Source organism: Telopea speciosissima, chromosome 2, assembly GCF_018873765.1.
Source record: "Telopea speciosissima isolate NSW1024214 ecotype Mountain lineage chromosome 2, Tspe_v1, whole genome shotgun sequence".
Lineage (NCBI taxonomy): Eukaryota > Viridiplantae > Streptophyta > Magnoliopsida > Proteales > Proteaceae > Telopea > Telopea speciosissima.
Window position 1 is genome coordinate 51,771,518 of NC_057917.1, and position 22,857 is coordinate 51,794,374.

Below are 22,857 nucleotides of genomic sequence, written 5' to 3' on the forward strand. Positions count from 1 at the left end.
GTGAGCTTACGTGGCCCCGCGATTCATTCGGGTTATTGTTATCACCTCGATTTATAGCTCGGTGGAGACGTTTGACCTTGTAGTTTGATCCAATCCCTGGTACGAGATGACCCCTGGCCTAAATCGACCCTCTAAGTGCATTGGGCTCATCCTGTAGTCTGACCTTAGATGGCTCATCTCAATAGCCAAGCCTGCTAGGTGATGACCCCGCACTTAGACCCTTCATGATTTAGTCTTGATCGACCCTCCATGACTCGACCCATTAGCCGAGCGTACCAAACTCTGACTCGTCCCCCGAGTGTGAAGCAGTGGGTTCCTCCTTGAGTTGGTCATGACCTACCTTAGGCCTCCTTTTTCTTATCAGGGTCTTCCTCTAAACTGCCAACGCCTCATCTGACTGCGTCGTCCGAGTGTACAACATTCGACCCTCAATAATTTGGTGCCAGCCGACCCTGCATGAGTTGTCCTGGCCGATCCCGTTCAACTCTGCACCTAGTTGAGGCAAGGCCTAGTCCGATCGGTTCCTTTTATCGGGCCCTCGGATCTGCCATGTGTCACTCCTTGATTGGCTCATCATCTGGCGACTTATCACTTGCCCCCCACTCACTAAGGCTCGACTGACCTTGGTGAGTATATCTTTATGAGTGCCGACCACTCAGTTCTCGACTGAGGCCGACCCTTGCAGGCTCTGAGAATGGTACGGATGCCTGGTCAGGCATTAAATGCTGTCAGTGCCATGTCAGGCGGTGCTTCGTCTCCCATACGACACGTCCTCTGGAGTCATCATTATATTTGGGCAATCCAATCGTCATGCGATCTGGACCATTGTATCTGCTTAAATCCTCCTCCATCGTTGGATCTTCGTCACTTCAGCTGCCCCCAACCTCTATAAATAGGTGAGGGTTACCTCTCATTTTCACTGCCATCCAACTTTCAAGCACTCAGACCACTTAGAGCGTTCGGACTTCTGTGCACTCGGTTTCGCAAGCTCTCGTCCTTCTTTATTCTTGTGTCCTTGGTGTTGGAGTATGCAAGCTTGTCATTATCGTTCTCTTCTCTTGTGACCCGACCCTTCTTCAACTTCGGTAGGCTCAGTAAGTCTGCCGATCCTATCTTATGTCAGTAGATAGTGGGATAAAGGGAGTTCTCGGTGAGCCCCGAGAAGTCATGCATCAGGTTGAAGACCTCTCCGTGTCGTCCTTAGTAAATGTTGTTGACTCGGGCTCATCTGAGCCTGAGTTGGTGGATCCTCCTCCGTCATTGGATCTACTTTGATCCTCCTCCACCATTGACCTATGAAGGTTGGCTCTAGGCTGATCTTCTTCTCTTAGAACTTTTTCACTTAGGGATTACACAGTGTCTTTGGTTGCACCAACTTGTGAGGGTTGGTCTTTTGCCGACCTTTCTAGGCCGACCTTGATAGGGAGACCCTGAGGGCTTGTGCATTTCACTCCTTTAGTAAGTTATCAGCCGCTGACCTATGAAGGTTGGATCTTAGGCCAACCCTTAGGCCGACCCATAGGCCTTAGACATTTTTTTTTAAATTATTTTTTTGTGTTTATCTTGAGGAGGATCATGATTTTTTAATTTGAGCCATCCTCCTAGGGTAGTTTTGTGACCATGACGCAGCCGACCTATATGGGTTGGTCTTATGCTTTGGGTGTTGTCGACCTATGAGGGCCAATTTTTGTAACTATGTATCTGCCGATTTATGAGGATTGGTCTTATGATCTCAGAGTTGCCGACCTATGAGGGTCGGTCTAAGAGATTATGGATCTGTCGATCTATGAGGATCAATTTTATGACCTCGGAGCTACTGACCTATGAGGGTCGGTCTTAGAGATTATGGATGTCTCGATTTATGAGGATCAGTCTTATGACCTCGGAGCTGCCAACCTATGAGGGTCGGTCTTATGCCTATAGATAGCTCATCTTGTAAGTAACTATACTAGGAGGTTGAACGAAAACTTCTCTTTATTGATGTCAAAAAAGTTTAATTCAATAAAACAAGATTTGCCCACTGCCGAGGCTTACAAATTCTAATGATAAAACTTCTTTAAGTTCTTGGGATTCCAGGGTTGTGATATCTTCTTGCCCCCCGGAGTCTTCAAGCGGTCCCCAATCGGATCTGCTTGGAGACTATGTAGGGTGCTTCCCAAATTGGTGAGAACTTCCCTCGCTTCTTCGATTGAGACGCATTAGCCTTTCTTAGGATAAGGTCCCTTTTTTGGAAGAGTTGTTCCTTTACTCGGGAGTTGTAGTACTTGGCCGTTCTTTACTGGAACACCATATTTCTAAGTAGTGCTTTTCCCTTCGTTGAGAAAGTCTAGGTTTGTTCTCAGTCCGTCTTCATATGTCCTCTCGTTGAAGCTTAAGGCTCGGTGAGATGAGGCTTTAATCTCTACCGGGGCGAGTGCTTCGGTCCCGTATGCTAGCCTAACTAGAGTTTCACCAGTTGGCCTTCTCACAGTCGTCCTATAGGCCCCTAGTGCACTCGACAACTCTTCCACCCATCTTCCTTTAGCCTCATCCAGGCTCCTCTTGACCCTCGTTAATAGTGTCCTGTTAAACACCTCAACTTGGCCATTGACTTTTAGATGAGCCACTGCCATCGGGCGAAAGTCTATGTAAAAGTGCTTGTAAAATTCTCAGAAGCTCAGGTTGTTGAACTGCTTGCCGTTGTCGGTAATCAGTACTTTAGGGAGTCCAAATTGGTAGATGACCTTATCTCGAAAAAATTTCTCCTATTTTTTCTCTGTTATCATGGCTAAGGGCTCTGCCTCTATCCACTTTGTAAAGTAGTCGATTGCGACCACCAAATACTTCTTGTTTCCCAAGGCTGGGATGAAATCATCAAGTATATCCATTCCGCACATGGCGAAGGGTATGGGGCTTAGCACCAAGGTTAGCTGGCATTTTATTTTTACATATTTTATCGCTTCTTCTTGCATTCTCGGCCAGTATAACCCTTACTGAAGTATCTTGTACGCGAGCGCCCGACCCCCCATATGACTCCCGCATATTCCTTCATGTACTTCCACTAGGGCGTACTCAGCTCCTTTCGGTCCAAGGCATCTGAATAGCGGCGTCGAGGCTGCCCTCTTGTACAAAACTTTGTCATTCCTGGTGTATTTGGCTACTCAAATTTTGACCCTTCTAGCCTCATCTTGATCTTCCGAGAGTTGGTCATTCTCTAAATAATTGATGATCGGGTCCGTCCAGCTTGGACCTTCTTCGATGTGGTCGCCCTATTTTTTTCTTGTAGCACAATGTAAACTGAGCATAACAGGCTTGAGAACTCGACCTCGGCAAGTCTTGAGTGGGAGTCAGCTATGCCATTTTTCTCTCGTGTCACTCGAGCCATCTTAAACTATTCAAACTCAGCGATCATGCCTCAGGCTCAGCCAAAGTAGGCTACCATCTGATTGTCTTTCACCTCGTATTTGCCATTGACTTGATTGGACACAAGCTAAGAGTCACTTCTTGCCTTTAGTCGGGTGATACTTATGGCTCTGGTGACTCGGAGTCTGACTAGCAGGGCCTTGTACTCGGCCTCATTGTTGGAGATTGAAAACTTGAACCTTAAAGCATATTAGATGCGAAACCCCTATGGACTAACCAACATTAACCCCACTCCACTCTGCGCCTGACTGAATTATTTGAGCCATCTACACTCATAATCCATGCTCGTTTATCCTAGGCTTCTGTGGTCGGTGCTTCAACATCTTGAGGCTCAGGGTCGGCTATAGTATACTTAGCAATAAAATCGGCCAAGGCTTGTGCCTTTATCGCCTTGCAGGGTTTGTATTCTAGGTTGCACTTGTTGAGATCTACCGCCTAAATAATTAGCCGAACCGAGACGTCTAGCTTATGCAAGATCTTCTTTAATGGTTGATCGGTAAAGAATATGATTGGATGAGCCTAGAAGTATGGCCTTAGTTTACTTACCAGAATCACCAATGCGAATGCCACTTTTTCTAACTTCGGGTACCTTGTCTCAGCATCGATCAACACGTTGCTAACGTAGTATATGGGCTTTTGTTGCTTGCCCTCCTCTTTCAATAGCACGATGCTGATTGCAACCGCAGTTGATGCTAAGTATAGCTTTATTTCTTCATTAGGCTCAGGTCGAGCAAGGAGAGGTGGATTCTCCAAATACTTCTTCAGCTCCTCAAAAGCTTTCTAGCACTCATCCGTCCATACAAAATCCTTCGAATTCTGAAGGTTCTATAATGTCTTGAAGAATGGTAAGCACTTGTCTCCAGCTCAATGCCGCACTCTCACATTTAGCCTTTGCACTTCTCGTATCATCCACGATGGAGTCATTTCTTGGATAGCTTGGATCTTTGCCAAGTTGGCCTTGATGTCCTAGATGGATACCAATAAGCCAAGGAATTTTTTGGAGGTCACCTCGAAGGCACACTTAGTCGAATTCAGCTCATCTGATTTCTCCTCAACACTCAGAAGGCCTCATCTAGGTCGGCCAGGTGGTGGCCGGTCTTGGTGCTCTTGACCAGCATGTCATCTACATATACCTCCATATTTCGGCCGATCTATTCTCAGAACATTTGGATGACCATCCTTTGATACGTGGCCTCGGCGTTCTTCAAGCCAAATGGCATGACTCGGTAGCAAAGCAGTTTGAGCACTACACTCCCCTCCCCCACATGAGGTCAGACATCTTGATGCAGATCTTGAACGAGCACCGGGTCACCTACCAAAAATGGTTACTAGACAAGAGCTGGTTAGCGATCCTCCAAACATGCAAGATGCCTCACATGGGAAGAATCAAGACCAAAACAAATATTTGAGGTTTAATCGTGACCATGGCCACGATACCGATGATTACAAGCACCTGAACAATGAGATTGAAGGCCACATTCAGTGAGATTAACTTGATCAGTACGTTGATCGGATAGGCAACAATGTCAACCAGAATGCAAAACAACCTCGGTTTCAAGCACCTAGCCAACGACTGATGTATTGACCATGTTTCATACACAATTGTGCATAAAGATCAATCCCTTTCAAATAACTTGAATTTTAAAGCTGGGTTGGAGACTCCTTAATGACAATCATTCTTTGTGGGCTAGAACTTTAAGAGCCAAATATTTTAACAATAGATCTCTTTTTTATTGTTTCGCCATTAAAAAAAAAAGGATCTTGGACCTAGAATAGCATTGTTGGTATCCTCCCCCATCTTAGATGTGTGGTTACTCATAAAATTGGGTCAGGTCAGGACACCTTCTTTTGGACTGATCCTTAGGCTCCTTAGGCTCCATAGGATGTTATGTCCTCTCTTATAGCATCCCAACCCTCTTTTAATCCTCTCCTTAAAATCTCCTCCTTCACCATCGCTTCGTCTTAGAATTTAAATCTTTTTTCTAACCTCTTTCCTCCTTATTTAGTATGTCATATTGTCAGCACCCCTATTTCTAAAGGCCCTAATACTTGGTGGTGTAAGTTATCTAATATTGGCAACTTTTCAGCCAAATTGGCAATAAAGTACCTCCATAGTATCTCTAATCCCCTTGATTCATACACCAATGCCCATAACCCTCAATGGTGGAAATTCCTATGAGAATTAAAATTTTTCTATGGAGGATCTTTCACAATAGCATACCTGTTAAGGAAACCTGATTAAAGGGTGTAATCTCAACCCTCTTTGCCCTTTTTGCAATTCTCATTAGGAATTCCTTGATTTTGATTTATTCAAGAGATAAATAATTTTAGCCCAGAATGGCTCCTGTAGACTTAATCTCCCCAGGCAAGGGCCTTTTTATTTTATTTTTTCGAATGATTTTTAGGATTTTTGGAGGTTCTTTGAGAACGACGTCAACTATCAGTGTCTTGTTGTCGTCATTGCCAAGGGTGACAAAATGCACCGTCTACACATGGGGATGACCATGTTGGGTTGCTTTGCTTGTGGTGCCCGTTGTGATTCCCTAGTTTAAATTCCACTGGGGAGGGAATATTGACTATATGGAATCTAGGGTCTCTTGCATGCCTGTGTTTTTTGTTCAACATTTCTGGGATGTTCCTTAGCACTGATCATATTTTAATCCATATATATGTCTTATGTAGTTATTTATGATACTATATATTCTTGTGTTGCTTTCATAATTTCGGATCGGATCCTCCGATATCAGTAAGGTTTGACTGGATTGTTCCCCGGATCAGCCAACTCAATTGGATCGGCTGATCTGATCCAATCCTTGATCGATCCGACTGAATATTTTTAGATTTTTTTGAAGTTTTGAAGTTTTTTTAAAATTTTTTTATATTATCTTGACCGGTACTAACCAATACCAATCAATATTGACCAATCCGATCTGGATAATATCAGCCGATCCGATCCTGAGATCACAACACACACCAACTTTAGCTGATTTATGACCCGATCCATAAAAAAATAATTTTGGGGGGGTTGGGTTTGACTGATCCTGACCGATTTGTACCGATCCGAAAAGGTTTCGGCCATGACCGTACCGAGTCCGATACCTGGATTTTGAACCTTGGTCCTGGGTTGGTACGGGACACTCTATAGTGTTGTGAGATGGTGAGTAGGAACTGTAGGGTTTGAGGACTTGGCTCTACTACAAATGAGATCCTTCGATACTTCATTTGGTGCAGGCCTTGGCAGAGAGGTAGTGGCCTACCACCCATACTTTCCACCTTCCCATGGGGGAGAAGGCCATCATCCTACTCTTTTATTTTCTTTACATCGGCCTCTTCTTTGGTGGTGTTGATGTGGTGGGACATCTTGGAGGTTGGACGTTTTATGGAGAAGGGCTGACGTCTCAACTAGGGTCCTGCCCTTCGGAGTGATTAGTGAAGGTGCATTTGTTCCATCGCACCCTGGAGGGGCAGAAGGTGACTGGCTCCTTGCGGGAGAATAGATAGATTAGTAGGCTCGATGCTTCATTCTATACTTGCTGGGGCAACATGCTATTCAGCCGTAGTGTTATGAAGATCTACATCTCCTTGGTTTGGTATCTTAGAAAACCCTGAAGAATTTTCCATCAACCAAGTTGAGTTGATAATTTTTATTCATTGAAAAACTTGAGGAGTTTTCACTTCAACATTGAAGAGTTGAAGGTTTTCTCTATCCCTCGACATCCTAGAAGAGTTGCCCACACAACCTTAAAGAATTATACGAATTCCCCCTTCTTAATACCAATTTTTGTGGCTATACTTGTTGGTCTTTTTTACACCTTGAGAGTGTGTAATTTACCTCTCCCAGTCTCATGCATCTGCCGCTTGCATAATTTGGTCCGACCTTTCTGTTGCCTACATCATAGAAACCAATTATGGTACCCAAAGTTTGTCTAAATTTTGTGAGGATTGTGGTATTATACATGAAACCACAACACAATATCAAACCAAATCGAATGGAGTTGTTGAAAGGAAGAGTAGAACATGAATGGTGAGCACTGTGCTTTATCTCTAAAGAGAGACAAAGGCATCCTAAATAAGGACAGTGCGATTAGACCTTCTGGTTTAGTACTTTATGTAGTAGTCATCGTCTTGCGGGGCATCATCCTTGAATTTCTTATTTGTGATAGACGCATAGTTGGAATTTCTATTTCTACTCGGAAGCAAACAAAGAAGCAGCGATCTCAATAAGCTAAGCAATTTACTCTTTGTTTGCGATTCTTTCAAGGAAGGCTCAGATCCAATATCAGCAGTGGAAGAATTAGACTTGTGTAAGCCTGAGTTTAAGTTTATCACTAAAAATGTGGGATGAAGCCCTTTTATCTGCATGTTATGTCCTTAATATGATACCAAATAAAATATTAGACTTGTTATCCTTTGAGTTGTGGCCTAGGATGAGATCAACCTTAAAATGTTTGAAGGTTTGGGGATGTCTAGCAAAGATTACTATACCTGAATCTGATACCTTATTAATCTTAGGAAGCACCCCCTATTCAGTCAACGTACTCCTATTATTAAGGATGTTGCTCATCTTCTGGCCAGGTTTGAAGTTTGGGTTTTCTTTTATTTTTCCAAGGGATAGTAATTGTATTGCTCCCACCCTTGCTCAGAAGGTCTTGCCGACGAAATGTAAGACAACTTCACCAAATTCTACTCCTTGGCTTCACAATCTATATGTGAGAGAAGGCTTGTATTCCTCATGTCAATCTTCTCAATAAAGTTCCATTTTATTAAAAAAAAAAGTATTTGAATTCGATAAAATTCCAGTCCTACCATGCTAAGGATAGAGTCTGACACCGAATTCCAACAAATTTCTAGAACATGCAGCATATTCTTGAGCATAAGGGTCTTTCCCGATGTAAGCTTTAAAGTTACTTGACCATTGCTTATAACCCATGAGGTTTGGGGATTTTCTTTTTATACAAGGTCACTAGAGTTAACCATTGAATAGTTGACAAAAGAGTTTAAATCTCCAAATATGTACTTGGTAACACCTGTGTCAATGACCCATTCCTTTGGCCTTTTGATCAAATTTATCTCAATCACAACCACTACAAAGAGATCATTCCCCAAGTTCATTTTTTCCACGGGAGCAAAAGTTTTTTGGTTGTCTTTCTCGTAGGTTGGGGTAAAGCCCTTAGCCACTGGACGAGCCTTGTATCTCTCAATAGTACCATCTACTCTTTACTTGACTGTAAATATCCATTTGCAGCCAACTAATTTTTTTACCTGTTGGGCAAGGGACAAGTTCCCATGTACCATTCTTGTTCAATGCTTGCATTTCTTCTATCATGGCAGCCTTCCAATTTGGATATTTAATGACTTCTTTCCAATCCTGTGGAATAGATACAGAAGGAAGGGAGGAAACAAAGGCAAGATGGTAAGGTGATAGAGACTCATAAGACACAATGAGAAATAGGGTGTTGAGTGCAGGATCGAACACCTTTTCTTATGGCAATGGGACTATCATCAAGGTCAGGTATATTATTAGAAATATGAGAGATATTACCTATGAGAGGGCGAATCTGGAGGAGGCGCCACAATGGGTAATGGTTGGTCTCTCATGGTCTCTTTTTTCTTGGATCTACTCTGAGTGTAAGTTATTATTTACAAGGGGCAGGAACAATTGCTTTCTCATTGTTACTGTTAATTGGGGACTCCCCTTGAACTCATCAATAACCATAGAACACGATTGCTCTTCCTTAAGACTCTCCCCTTGAAGAGGTGTCATATAATATGGTTCTATAACTCATGGAAGGTGACATCTATGTTTACCTATAGATGATGAGAAGGAGGGTGATAACACTTATAACCCTTTTGAGAAGCCGAGTAACCCATGAAGATACACTTAATAGCACGGGGATCCAACTTAGACCGAGAAGAGGATGAGTTATGGGTAAAACAAACACATCCTAATATTTTAGAAGGGAGAGAAGTGGCAATAGAAAGGTCAGGGAGAAAGGATAAAAGGTATCTTAAAGTTAAGGACAACATCTCCACAATAGTGTTTTGGGACAACAGTGGTAAACATCAAGGCATGAACCATATCTAAGAGATACTGATTTTTCCTTTCAGAGATGCCATTTTATTCAGGTGCCTAAACACAGGAGGTTTGGGAGAGAGTACCATGTGAAGAAAGGTATTCCTAAAAGTCATGGTCAAGGTATTCAGTGCTATTATCACTGCGAAGGACCTAGATAGAAGCATTAAACTGAGTACGGAGCATGGCATGAAAATTTTTAGAGCAAGAAAACACATCAGACTTATGGAGAAGGTAAACCCATGTGAGGAATGTGCAATTGTCAATAAAAGTAATGAACCACCTGGACCCATTTGATTAACGGTCCTAGAGGGACCCCAAATATTAAAGTGAATAATGGAAAAAGAAACATTACTATTATTTTCACTTTGAAAATAAGAGTTTCTAGTGTGCTTTGAAAATTCACACATCTTACAATTAAACTGCTCCAAACCACAATGTTTAACTAAATCAGGAAACAGAGAATGTAAAACATGCAAAGAGGGATGTCCAAAGCGGCGGTGCCAGTGTAGTAGCTTGGTCATGGTACTATTAGAGGAGAGGATATAAACAGATGAGGGAGTTGGAGCACTTGGTGGAGAGTACTCTAAGTAGTAGAGACCATCACAGACCCGACCATACCCAATCGTTGCACCCCTCAACAGATCCTAAAACATGCAATGAGTTGAAAAAAAGTGAACCGAACAATTTAACTCACTGGTTAAATGATAAGTCGATAATAGATTAGCACATAACTTGGTAACATGCAAAATAGAAGAAAGGGAGAGCTAGGAACTGTAGGATACAGAACCTTTACTCAAGACAGAAGACATAGACCCATCGACAACACGTACCTTATCCTGTCTAGAACACGGAGAGTAGTTATAGAAGACCTCTGAGTTGCTAGTCATGTGAGCAATAGCCCCAGAGTCAATTAACCACATAGGACTCGGAGAGGAAACATGAAAAATACCCAACTGGGGAAGGTTGGAAACAAGAGAATGAGAAGAGCCTCTAGTCAATTGTGTCACCAATTTTTTTGGATGGCAGTCATTTGATCCGGAGAGAAAGGTATCGGGCAGCAGTAGCAGGGACAACATTGGAAGCATTAGAGAGATTGGCCTGGGAACAAGAGCTGCCAGGCTTAGCATTATGGCCACCCTTGGGGCCCCCATGAAGCTTCCAGAAGTCTCATGTGTGTGATGGAGGCGACCATAATAATCACATGTCCCATGCTGGTGTAGTGCCCTTTGAGGAATCCGCGGGAAGAGGTGTAGGTGGAGTGGTGAGTAAGGCAAATCGGACAGGTATAGTACTGGGCATCATACCGTCCGACGATGTTCTTCAAATTGAACCCAATTGTAAGCTTGAAGAAGAGAAGGAAATGTATCAAGCCCTAAGATCTACACTCAAACCTAATCATACTTAGGATTGAGACCCATCAAAAAATCATACACCCTTTATTTTTTGAAAGTACCAGCATCATCAGGGTGAACCATGGGAACCAAGTAATAAAAGCCCAACTGCTGCCAAAGAGAAGTAAGGGCAAAGAGGGACAGTTCCTTCTGAGTAGTAGCGAGAACTTGTCGGTGAATCTCATAAAGCTGGGCATAATTTCCTGCTTGAGAAAACATCTAACGAACTGCATCCCATAATTCCTTGGGAATTAAAGAGAACAAAATTAGGATTCACAGAAGCTTCCATCGAATTAATGAGAGAGGACATCACCAATGCATCATTAGAGGACTATGTAGCAATTGATCAGATTTGTGGGGTTAGGAGTATCTCCAGTAACAAGCCATACATAATTAAGTCTGCGTAGGGTGAGAAGATAGGCACGAGACTGATTAAGATAATTCTGGCCATTCAACTTTATGGGGCTAGTAGGTTAGAGAGTATTTGGATGCCCTGTGGAGGTAGAGCGTCCAACAGTAGGCAAGGGGTTGGTACCTGAAGAAATGATACTGGTTTTATCGTCACCTAGGGGAATAATTACGAAGAAGAATCACTTAAGGTAGTGAAACAAGGGTGCAGGCAACAACACCCACAAGAAGAGAGAATCAACGGAGAGAGGGCATGACGACCTAGCGGGTTGTGGTGGCAGCACCGGCAGAAAGAAGGCCGGCAGAAGGAGGCCGGTGTGAAAGATGATGACTATTTGGCCTATGCTTTGCATTCCCCTCCCCTAGTTTTTTATATATTAACCATCCAATTTAACTGAGGCGTTGACATCACGCTATCAAATGATGCCACCAATCATTACTTTTCTATAGGCTATTTTGCGCCATCTTTTTGAGCTTTTAATCTGCTACCTTCACATTTGACTCATTCATTCTAGATTATATATCCTTGGTTCTTGTAGATTCACTAGAATCTAGCTTGCTAAGGTGCTCTCCGGGCTCGTATGGACTGATGTTGATGCGACTCAATGTTTCTTGAGCACAAACTGGGCCGGCCGTCTGGAGGCAAGCCTGGATGACCTTCACAAGGGCTTGAAGCTACTGGTACAAAGTGTTGAACTAGGCGTACGTCACCGGTGCATCTGGACCTGGCTGTCGCATGTCATGTTAGGCTTCACCTTGGAGCATGCTAGAACACCTGATTTCGTAACTTAGTTTGTGACTGTTGTGATCTTCTCCTTTGATGGTTGGTTGGCAACTTGATGATGCATTTCTAGTACTGGCTTGTGTAGTTCTTCTGTTTCTGGTTGTCATGGTAGTTCTCCTTCTTCACTGCTCTTTGTTCCCAGACAACGTCAATTTGTTGCCACTGAAATCTGATAAGATGATGTGTGACTGGGAGACTTGCACACCACCTAAAACCATAGAATGTACAAGATAGAGGGACGGAGTTGGACTCCAACACAAACTCTCTGATGCTTAAATCAAAATTCGAACAACAACAGAGGTTGGAACAATGAGAAAACACTAGAGAATAGAACAATGTTAGATGTTGTCTAAAGCCTTTACACCTCACGACTCACCTTCTTATTTATTGGAGGGGTGGCCCGTGAATCTGACTTCTTAAAATGGTGGTGGAGAGTGTAGGCTTTTCAGCCTATGGGCGGTAGAGTGAATCTGAATTTTTTGTAAATGGCAGTTGGCCCTGACTTTTGTACGAGAGAGTAGATGCACCCAGGCTGATTTGGTGTAAGGACGCCCCCAGACCTTTTTGCATGTCGGGCCATGCTCTGACGTCTCTAGCGAGCTACTTAGTTGACCTTTGCTTTTCTATATCGAAGAAGTCCATAGCTTTGCCACATGTCCTCCGACCATAAACAGGCCATTTTTAGGTTTATCACCTTATATGGCCCCACCAAAAAAAATAAGAAAAAAAAGAATAGGAAAAAAAGGAATCATGACCTTTTTGTTTAGGGCTAAAATCATTTATCCCTCGTCCAAATCAAAATACCAGCAGCTCCTTTATCTACCTCTCTTTTAGTGCACTCTCTGTCCTTTTCTAAGTAGCTCCTCTATCTATCTCTCTTTTAATGCACTCTCTCTCCTCTTCCAATCCTTGTCCCTGATTGGTGGGTTCTCCATACCTCTAGCTCAAAATATTCTTAGAAAAATATAATATCTTAGATCCATTTAAGAAACAAATCCTTTTCTTTTTTTTGGATAGGTAGTGAGGGATGTAGGATGTGAATCAGGAGACTTGAACTCAAGACCCCCCGATAGTAATAGGCCTTTACCCGATAACAAATCCTTTTCAAAAGACTAGTCTCACCTATTTGTGTATATTTAGGAACTTCTCCATCTTTGCATTAATTAAAATGCCAAATTAAAGCATTAATTTATGTTGTTAAAATTCAAAATACATGGTGGAAAAAGTCCAAAATAAGGGTGTGACACTAACCTTTTTTTTGTACAAGAAGGAAAAGAGATTAAAAATTAAAGTCAAATTATTTAAAATATAAAAATAAAATGTAATATCTTTGATGGGAGAAATATCCCTGTCAGGCTTGCATCTCACTCTATACTGATCCTAAAAACTCAATCTAACAATGGAGGGAAGGCTCAACCACACTTCAAGGAGATCCACTAAAATAAGAGGCTCTATATTCCACAGTTCATCAAGTATTATGGAGCTGATAGGAGCTCTACTTTAAAGGCCTGAATCCCACTAAATCTGGTCTCCACAATTATTAAGAAGTACCCCACAAGAGTTCTATGGATCAAGCCACTCTTTAGTGTATTATCCATTCCCAATTTGATGTTCAATCCACCAAACAATCTAATATTTGTAGTTTAAATTTTTTTCTCTATACTAGGAGCATTTCATAAGAGGTTTAATATTCCACAAAGAATCATTCTTGAGATAACTCTGATTGATCCATTTGACCCACAGATTCTATTCCATCCAATGGTTGAAAGTACGACCATGTATGTATACGACCACAAATAAATCCTTTTGCCAAAGTTTAAAATGTAAAAATAATACTTTAAAGCTTATAGAGACAAGGAAAAATGGGCTTATTTATCGTTTGAATTATATTAGTGGTTTAATAATGGTGGTAAGAGTATACTTCGCTTTCGATTGAAGATGTTTGGTTTCAAATCCGAATGGAAACAAAAACAGAATATAAACTTGATAACGATGCCAAATTTCTTACAAAGGAACTGAAATTCAACCGAAATAGGAAACTTTACTTAACCGAAAAGTCATCAAAAACCATATTATAAACCAACACAAAAAAAAAATAAAAAATAAAAAATAAAAAATTTAAGGGGAATTTTTAGCACAACCCCTGAGTTATCCCGTTATTTTAATGCAACCCCACCAAGTACACAAATCTCAAATCTGGCCCAAAAACTATGAAATGCAACTAGTGGGGTTGCATTTCATAGTGCGTGGGATAACTTAGGGTGCGGCGCTGATAATTTTCCAAAATTAGACTTGAATATAAATCTTAGAAGTCGTAAGAGAAGAATATAATACCTTTCGAATGTTTGCGAGGTGAATATATATCTCTAGATTTTAGGAATTCTGAAAATTTGAGATTTAGAGATGATTATATACAAGCAGACAATTCAAAATTTATGCAATCGTAGTATGTACGCGACCAGGCAGCGATCTCTTGTCATTGTCTGGTTTTCTTTCTTACTTTGGTAAGTGATAGAGTATATGACAAGGAGGGAGCGCAATGACCATCCCACCCCTCCCCGAACACTCTACCCAGGTGGGGTCCACCCCTCCGCTTATTACAGGCACTAGGGAATTGGACCGGATAGGGAATTGCAGGAGATATATTAGTGGTTTAAAAATGGGCATATTTTTCGTTTGAATTATATTAGTGGTTTAACAATGGTGGTAAGAGTATACTTTGCTTTTGATAGAAGATGTTTGGTTTGCCCCTACGCTGGACAATGTCTAGCTCGGGTTTGCGTTGGACAATGGCCAGCTTGGGTTTGCGTTGGATAATGTCTAGCTCCGGGGTGCGTTGGAGAGGAGTCTGATCCGAAGGGAAATTGTTAAAAAGCCAATTGGGAAAACTTAATTCTTGACGAGTGAGATAAGCCAATAAATTTGATAGGTGTTATATTTACTGAGTTATCCATTGATCCAATAATCATAATTTTAAATAATTAAAAAATACCAAAAAAATAATGGAAAAGATCCAATAAAGGGTTGTGGGGAGGTTGGCTATAACCTTTTCTTGAAAGAGTGGGGAAAAAACTTAAAATCAAAGTCAAGTTCTTAGTTATTATTTTTTAGGTAAATGACAGTTGGGATACCCAATGTTTAGATAAAATACAATTAAGGTACCCAATGTTTTTAAAAGTATATTTGGGGTGTCAATTTTTATATTTTCAATTTTAACCCCAAAACATAATTTTACACCACCGCACCACCCCCCCCCTCCGACACTGTTACCACCTCTTGCAACACCCCTCCCCTACAACCCCTCAATAGACATACCTTTCAAGCTATCCTTCTATTTCCCTCTTGACTTGGGTTTTCATCAATTGGGTCTTTCGGAAGAAGACGAAAGAGATTATTGGGATATGAGAAAAATTAAACAATCACAAAGTGATAGGCGAGGGACATGAGAGTTTCTCTTTCAACCTTTCAATTACTCCCATCAACTCGTCCCATTGTCTAGCGATTCCCTTTTGAGCTATCCTTCCATTTCCCTCTTGACCTTGGTCTTCGTCAATTGGATCTTGTGAAAGAGGTTGAAAGAGATTATTTGGATATGAGAAAAATTAAACAATCACAAAGTGATAGGCGAGAGACATGAGAGTTTCTCTTTCAGCCTTTCAATTGCTCTCTACTGCAATGAGCAATGAGTGATGACCTCATCTTGCATAATTTTGCGATCATCTCTCCACACTTTCTCTAATTTTCTTGAAAATTCTGCCAAAACCCAATGAGAATCTGAGATTGTGATTGAGAGAGATTGATTGATCTTCTTTTGTTCCCAATCTCAATCCACATGTTAGGACTGGTTAAGCAATCCCCACTCTTGCCGCGCCCTTCTTTTTTCTGGTAATCCCATTGTTCCCCCTTAAATTCTTGGAACCACACAAAAATGAAACTCTAAAAAATGTGATTGCCTTGATTTTTATTTCGAATTCTTCCATGGTCTGAGGAAGCGGATGGATACAGTGGAGAGGGTTACAGGAATTGCGGGGCAAGGGAGGGGCTATGAGAATTGCGTGGTAGGGAGAGAGAGAGAGATGGTCGACAGTGACGATGCAGCATGGAGAAGAGGGAAGGGAATGGGAAAATGAGCAGTAGAGGGAGTGCGTAAGGAGGGGTAATATTAGAATTATGAAAAAAATAAGGAATCCTAAATGTAATATTATTGAAACGTGAGGTACCTCATATGTAACATTAGTGAAATATAAGGCATTCAAAACATGAAATTACAAACATTAGGTATCCAAGATGTATTTTCTGCAAATATTAGGTATCCCAAGTGTCATTTATCCTTATTTTTTTGATGAATAAGAAAAGATAAAATTAACAAAGCAGAGAGATAATATTGCTTACCCTTCCTAAGCTCACTTGCTCTGTTGGCTAGCATATTAAACAAAGTACAAACTAGAGAATCCCCATCACTACAAAACACTATAGTTTGAGAGTGTACAAATCCAATTGAGAAAAGAAATAAACATAATGCCAAGGCCTTAAACATCCAAGAGGGTTTTTGATCGTGTCTTGCAATTCTTGGGACACAATCCATACTCGAAAGTTAGTCAAACCAGACTATCAACAATTTTTAGACCTTTGAGAAGCACACAAGCTTCGACTTCCATGAAATTGTCTATCAAAATATTGTCCAATTCAATCAAAATGAAAGAACTATAATACAAATTCCACAAACCCAACCATACTTGTTTAGAGATCTGTTTGTATATCTTGCACAAAATAAAATAGGGTCCATTAGATAGGGACCATCAAAGGGTGAGTAAGGGATAAAATCATTACCATTGTGCCTGGTTAAGCAATCTAGTCCCTTATTTTGGAATGGGGATAAATGCAATTCAGTAATCTAGCGATCAATATTATCTAATATCAACTTTGGATTTGGAGCAATATTTGAGAGAACAACCTGATTCTTGTGCTTCAATATGAAATAGGATGTAATAGCGATGACACTAAAAACCGATCTGAATGTGTTTTTGCTTGAATAAAGAGATTTAAAGAGAGTAAGAGACCTATCAGGAATGGTTGTATAGAGGAGTAATTGAGATTTTCTGTAATAAGACTCAGAGGTCCTGCGGTCCAGATCCCCCTAGTGACATAAAGTAATGCATTCTTATTTCTAACTTTTAAATAATAATCTAAAATATTGAGTAAAACTTAGAGCAGATATTATTGGAGTTGATTCATCAATTTTTTGGACTCATACCCGTTCCAGCCTTATACAAAATGGTATCCAAATTCATATCTTGTATCTGATTTAGAAAATTCATAATCAACAGATGCGTATTGAATAAAAATTTAGACTCTCAATCTGGTTATCCATTTACATCACTGTTCTCATAATGGATTATCAATCTCTTGTTTCTTGTACATATTCGAAGTTTTTCAAATTTTGTGCCTCATAGTGATTTGGATTTACTGATGGGTGATTTGGTTTGAGATATGGTCGTTGCACTTTGAACCCAAGAAACATATTTAGACAAAAAGGCTCATGCCAGCCATATGTCAAGGAAAGAACTGGCCATCCAATGGATGATCATGAAATATCAATTTTCTTTTTATTTATTCATACAACAGAACATAACAATTAAAGAAATGTTACACAAGGAAGCTTAAGGAGCAGAAAATTTTAGGATTATCGCCCATCAATATTCAATGGTCTAATCCCTTGAGCTCTCAAACTATCATAACCAATAGGGTTGTTGTGACTATCCAAGTCTAATATTGGTTGATCACCATGCAGCAAGCTTTCCACCTCTTCAGGGTTTTGTAAGACCCAAGGATGTTTGACATACTTCCTCAAGCCCTCAAGCTCCATTGCCACTTCCCTCATCGTTGGCCTTTCTTCCCCCTTCACTCTTAAGCATCTTCTAGCAAGCTCCATGACTTCATAGATTTGCTCATTGTTACCCTCTCTCAAAACTTGACTTTCCAAAATCTCCCAAACACTATTCTCCTTCATTGAAGTAACAAAATGCATTGCTAGATTCCTCTCTTTATCAGGTCTATCAAAACTTAGTGCTATCTTTCCGGTTAATAATTCCACAAGGACCACACCAAAGCTATACACATCACTCTTTTCTGTCAATTGACTTGAATGAAAGTACTCGGGATCCAAATACCCCAAAGTTCCTTGAACTAATGTACTTAACTGAGTTTTGTCCGCCGGAATCAACCTGGAAGCTCCAAAGTCTGCAACTTTTGCAGTATAATTATCATCCAAGAGAATATTAGTAGACTTAATATCTCTATGAATAATCGGCGGTGAAGCTGCAGAATGCAAATATGCAAGTACCTCTGCTGTCTCGGTAGCTATCCTCAAACGATAATCCCATGAAATCGAAGACTTGCATTCTTCGTCATGGATATGATGGGATAAGGTATTGTTGGTAACAAATTCATACACTAACAATGGAACCTCCGTCTCCAAACAACAACCCAATAACTTTACCACATTTCTATGGTTAATTTGGGAGAGAATAACCACCTCATTTATGAATTGCTCGATCTGACTTTCATCGACTAATTTTGATTTCTTAATGGCAACAATTTTGTTATTGGGTAGAATTCCTTTGTATACAGTACCATAGCCTCCTCGACCAATTATCTGGCTCTCAGCATAATTGTTTGTTGCCTTCTTTAGTTCTTCAGCTGTAAAGATTTTCGCACTTTCCGTGGATCGTCCTTCATACAAAGATAGTTGTTGCTTCAATAATAGACCTCCATTTTGCTTGAAGAATCTCTCTTTCAGTTTGCTAAGGTTTCTCTTCCGAAGTGCCCAGAGCACCAATAAACTGCCAGTAAGGAGAAACAAGAGGCTTGATCCAATACCTACGAGGAGGGACAAAAACTTATTTAAGATTCCAAGTCAAAATAAGGGTGCACATTGAGCCTAGATCCTGCAGTATGTAAGGGAATAGGGAAATCTCTAGTGTTTATCACAAGGGTTGTCATAGTAATATATATACAATCTATTCAAGAGTGTTAAAAAGTACTAGACAAGCACATTCTCTTTATGACTTTTGCTAACCACACAGATTGCTCTTGGTCCTGTTCATACGCCTCATGTGAGATTCTCAGCATCGGAATTCTATAAAAAGGGAGAGGGATAGGCGCACGCTGGTGTACGGTAAACTAGTAGCAAGTGGCATCAATGGGGTGCGGGATGGTATATCATACAGGAGTGGCAAGGGGATCATTTCAAAGGAAGGCAGAGAGAAAAGGCTAGGAAGAAAAGGGGATAATTTCAAAGGAAGAAAAGGCTAGGTTACGATACACTGGTGGTGTACCCAGCCTTTTCCCATAAAAAATTAATAATAAGCCCACTTTTTATACTTATAGGGTTCTCCATTCCACACCCTAATATCCAAAGGTCTCACCTCGATCTCAAACTTTTTAGGCTAAAATATCTTATATGGGGGTATGAAGGGACTCCCATGTGTATAAGGTTGAGCCTTCCCTCCATTCCACACCCAAATATGCGGTGTTGTCCATGGATATAATGAAAACCTGCTTTGATACCATGGAAAGTTTTCATTCAAAAAGTTTAAATCGGTCGATGAAGGGACTCCCATGCATGTGTATAAGGGGCTGTACGCTAATTAGTAACTAATGTGAGACTAAATTCCCAACACTTCCTTGGGATATTTGCATATGGATTCAATAGAGTCGGAAAAAGTATTGGAATGGGCTTCTTAGTACTTAGCTGTAAAAATTATTGTTATGAGATGTGATAGGGGTGTCAACAGCCTAGGCTGGGTTGGGCTTCCCCTAAACCTTTGCCCAACCCTACGGGCCTTAACCTTAACCCAAGCCCAGTCCAGCCAGCCCTATCAAGGCCTAACAAATCCTAGGCTGGGCCTGGACCTGGCAAGATTTACAAGAGCCCAGCCCGATACCCCTGATTGGCCCCAATTGACCCTCAATATATATATATGGCAATACATAAAGTTAACTTGGACTTCCTTTTGACCAGATGGTGGGCTTGGGCTTACCTTAACTTTACACTTTAAAAATATATATTAGCCCGAGGCCTCAACGTAGGCCCGGCCCAGCCCAGCCCTGCCAGGACCAGGAAAAGCCTCAACCCAGACTGACCCTGTGTTAGTAGGCTCGTCCCAACCCTATCCGAGCTCAGGGCGGGCTTAGATTGGCCGGGTTTTTGATTTTTTGACAAACCTGATGTGATTGTAGTGTAGGGCTCCAAAGTTAGAGTTTTTACCTTAATTAATCTAAAAGATGAAGAGAGAAGTGATGACAAAAAGGGTTATTACCTACGGTGACCTGTATTACTGGGAATTGCTTTGGATTATGGGTGCAACCACTCCCATTTATTCTTCCATCTCCTTGATAATCATTTGGGCAAGAACAACTGTAATTCCCAGGAAGATTGGTGCACGAGTAAGAGTAGATACATGGATTGTTATTTGGATACGCACATTCATTTATGTCTGCAATAAAGATTCCATTATTATTAGTAGTTCAGTCATCAATGCATTAGATTAAATATATCACAAATTAGGTAAAGATAAAAGGGCATTTAATTCAAGGTTACCTTGGCATCCAAGATAGGGGTTTCCTTGATAACCTTGAGAACAGTTGCAGATGTAACCAACACCGTTTTTGGAGACACTGCAGATGGTGTTGTTGCCGCATTCGTAACTGTTATCCTTCATAGCTTCTTCACAAGATCTATTGCTCTGATTCTTTGGCCAATTTATGGCCCAATCAAACACCATAGGAACTCGGGCATAGCCTGATTCATCAATCTCATTGGTGAAATTCAAGAGATCTGATGTGGAGAAGTTGTACCAGTTGTAGTCAACCACGAAAACATAGCTACAAGGATTGAAATCATAAACAGAAATATGATTATAGAAGCTTCCAACAGATATTTCAAAGGATCTGAAACCCTTTGGAATGGAGGTCTGACAACAACCGATGCCTGTGCAAGAACCATTCATCAAGTCGTCTTTGTTGGTGCAAGACATGACACAGCCACTCCTGAATTGTTTACCATCAGAGCCATTGATATAAGCATAAGTGTCACAACCTAGAGCTGTGAATTTGTTTTCTGTATCAGAGATGGTGAAAGGGGAGTTATTCATATTAAATAAGGGGTAGTTGCTAGAAATAGTATTGCCCTTTGAGTCGTAGCAATGTCTACCAACAAAGTTCAATATGCGGATTTGGCCTTGTAATGAAATATTTAGGACTTCCGTGTTTCCAAAGAACAGAATTGGAGGGTTGTAATAAGTGTCGTTACAGGTTACCTCAAAGGTTGTGTCTCTGTAACAATTGTTACTGCCGAAGCCAAAAGGGTAGGGAACTGAAACGTTACCGCAGATATCTCGGCAACCAGGCTTTGCAATTGGGAAGGTTGATAATGTTGCTACTGCGGCTGGAAATATCTGGATGAGGAGCAGGAAGAGGAAGAGGAAGTGAAGCATCAGAAGAGGATCACCCATGTTGCTTTTGTTGTCCGCCTGCTTCCTCTGCAATTTATGGCCTTCAAGGAAAGGAAAAGAGAAATAATTCTTGGTCTTAGAGTTGGAGATGTACAGGGTTATACTCATATATATATATATATATATAGGATACCTTTCAACCTATCCTTCCATTTTCCCTCTTGGCTTGGGTCTTCGTCAATTAGTCTTGCGGAAGAGGACTAAAGAGATTATTCGGATATGAGAAAAATTAAACAATGACGAAGACATAGGCAAGAGACATGAAAGTTTCTTTCAGCATTTCAATTACTCCCGTCGTCGGTCAGCTCGTTCCATTTCTCTCTTGACTTGGTCTTCGTCAATTGGGTCTTGGGGAAGGGGACGAAAGAGATTATTGAGCTATGAGAAAAATTAAACAATCACAAAGTGATAGGTGAGAGACATGAAGTTTCTTTCAGCCTTTCAATTACTCCCAACAATGGTCAACCCGTTCCATTGTCTAGCGATTCCCTCTCTACTACAATGAGCAATGAGTAATGACCTCGTTTTGTATACCATTTCACGAAGTATGTGTCCTGATAACCCAAAAGTCTCGATAATTAGCTCTTGGTCTTCCAATCAAAAAACAACGTCGATGAAGACGCATAGGTGCACTATTACGCGGTGGGGATTGTAAATTTCCATGAATTTCCCGTTTGTCACTCAACGACGCAACTTTGCTTATTTATGATACTATGCAATTTGTGCCACCAGATGTGCATACAATATGCATGGGATTAGCCGCTTCAATGGAATCTTTTATGTTGGTCGGAAGAGAAATTACCAAACGTCTAGCATTCCCTCACGCTTGGCGCCAATGAGTTATTTTATTTGTATTTGAGAAAAAAAAAAAAAAAAAAAAAAGAAGACTATTCCTTCGCCATATGAAATAATTTGCTATCATCTCTCCACAATTTCTCTAATTTCCTTGAAAATTCCACCAAAACCCAATGAGAATCTAAGATTGTGATTGAGAGAGATTGATTGAGCTTCTTTTGTTCCCAGTCCCATTCCACATGTCAGGACTGGTTACTCTTGCCCTGCCCTTCGTTTTTTTTCTTTTTTGGGTAAACTCATTGTTCCCCCTTAAAGTCTTGGAACCAGACAAAAATTGAAATTGTAAAAAATGTGACTGCCTTGATTGTTATTTCCAATTCTTCCATAGTCTGAGGAAGCGGATGGACTCAATGGAGAGGGTTATAGGAATTGCGGGGGCAGGGGGGATCCAGATCCTTTATTGTCGAGCTGCCCCGTCTTGCCATG

At 40.9% G+C, this 22,857-nt stretch overlaps 1 protein-coding gene across 1 annotated transcript; it reads right to left on the bottom strand.

Moving 5' to 3' along the window:
* Positions 1-17,674: 17,674 nt before the first annotated feature.
* LOC122650836 (putative wall-associated receptor kinase-like 16) lies at positions 17,675-21,576 on the bottom strand. The gene is made up of 3 exons (XM_043844210.1): positions 20,664-21,576; positions 20,383-20,559; positions 17,675-18,940 (listed from the first exon to the last, which is right to left on the bottom strand). The coding sequence occupies exons 1-3, from the start codon at positions 21,574-21,576 to the stop codon at positions 17,745-17,747; spliced, it is 2,286 nt and encodes a 761-aa protein (XP_043700145.1). The 3' UTR covers positions 17,675-17,744.
* Positions 21,577-22,857: the final 1,281 nt, after the last annotated feature.

Coding starts and splice junctions, on each gene's coding strand:
- LOC122650836 (XM_043844210.1), bottom strand. CDS start 21,576: ATGGGTGATCCTCTTCTGATGCTTCACTTCCTCTTCCTCTTCCTGCTC. Junction 20,560..20,663: donor CCCCTATCTTGGATGCCAAG/GTAACCTTGAAT, acceptor TCTTTATTGCAG/ACATAAATGAATGTGCGTAT. Junction 18,941..20,382: donor AGTAATACAGGTCACCGTAG/GTAATAACCCTT, acceptor CCCTCCTCGTAG/GTATTGGATCAAGCCTCTTG.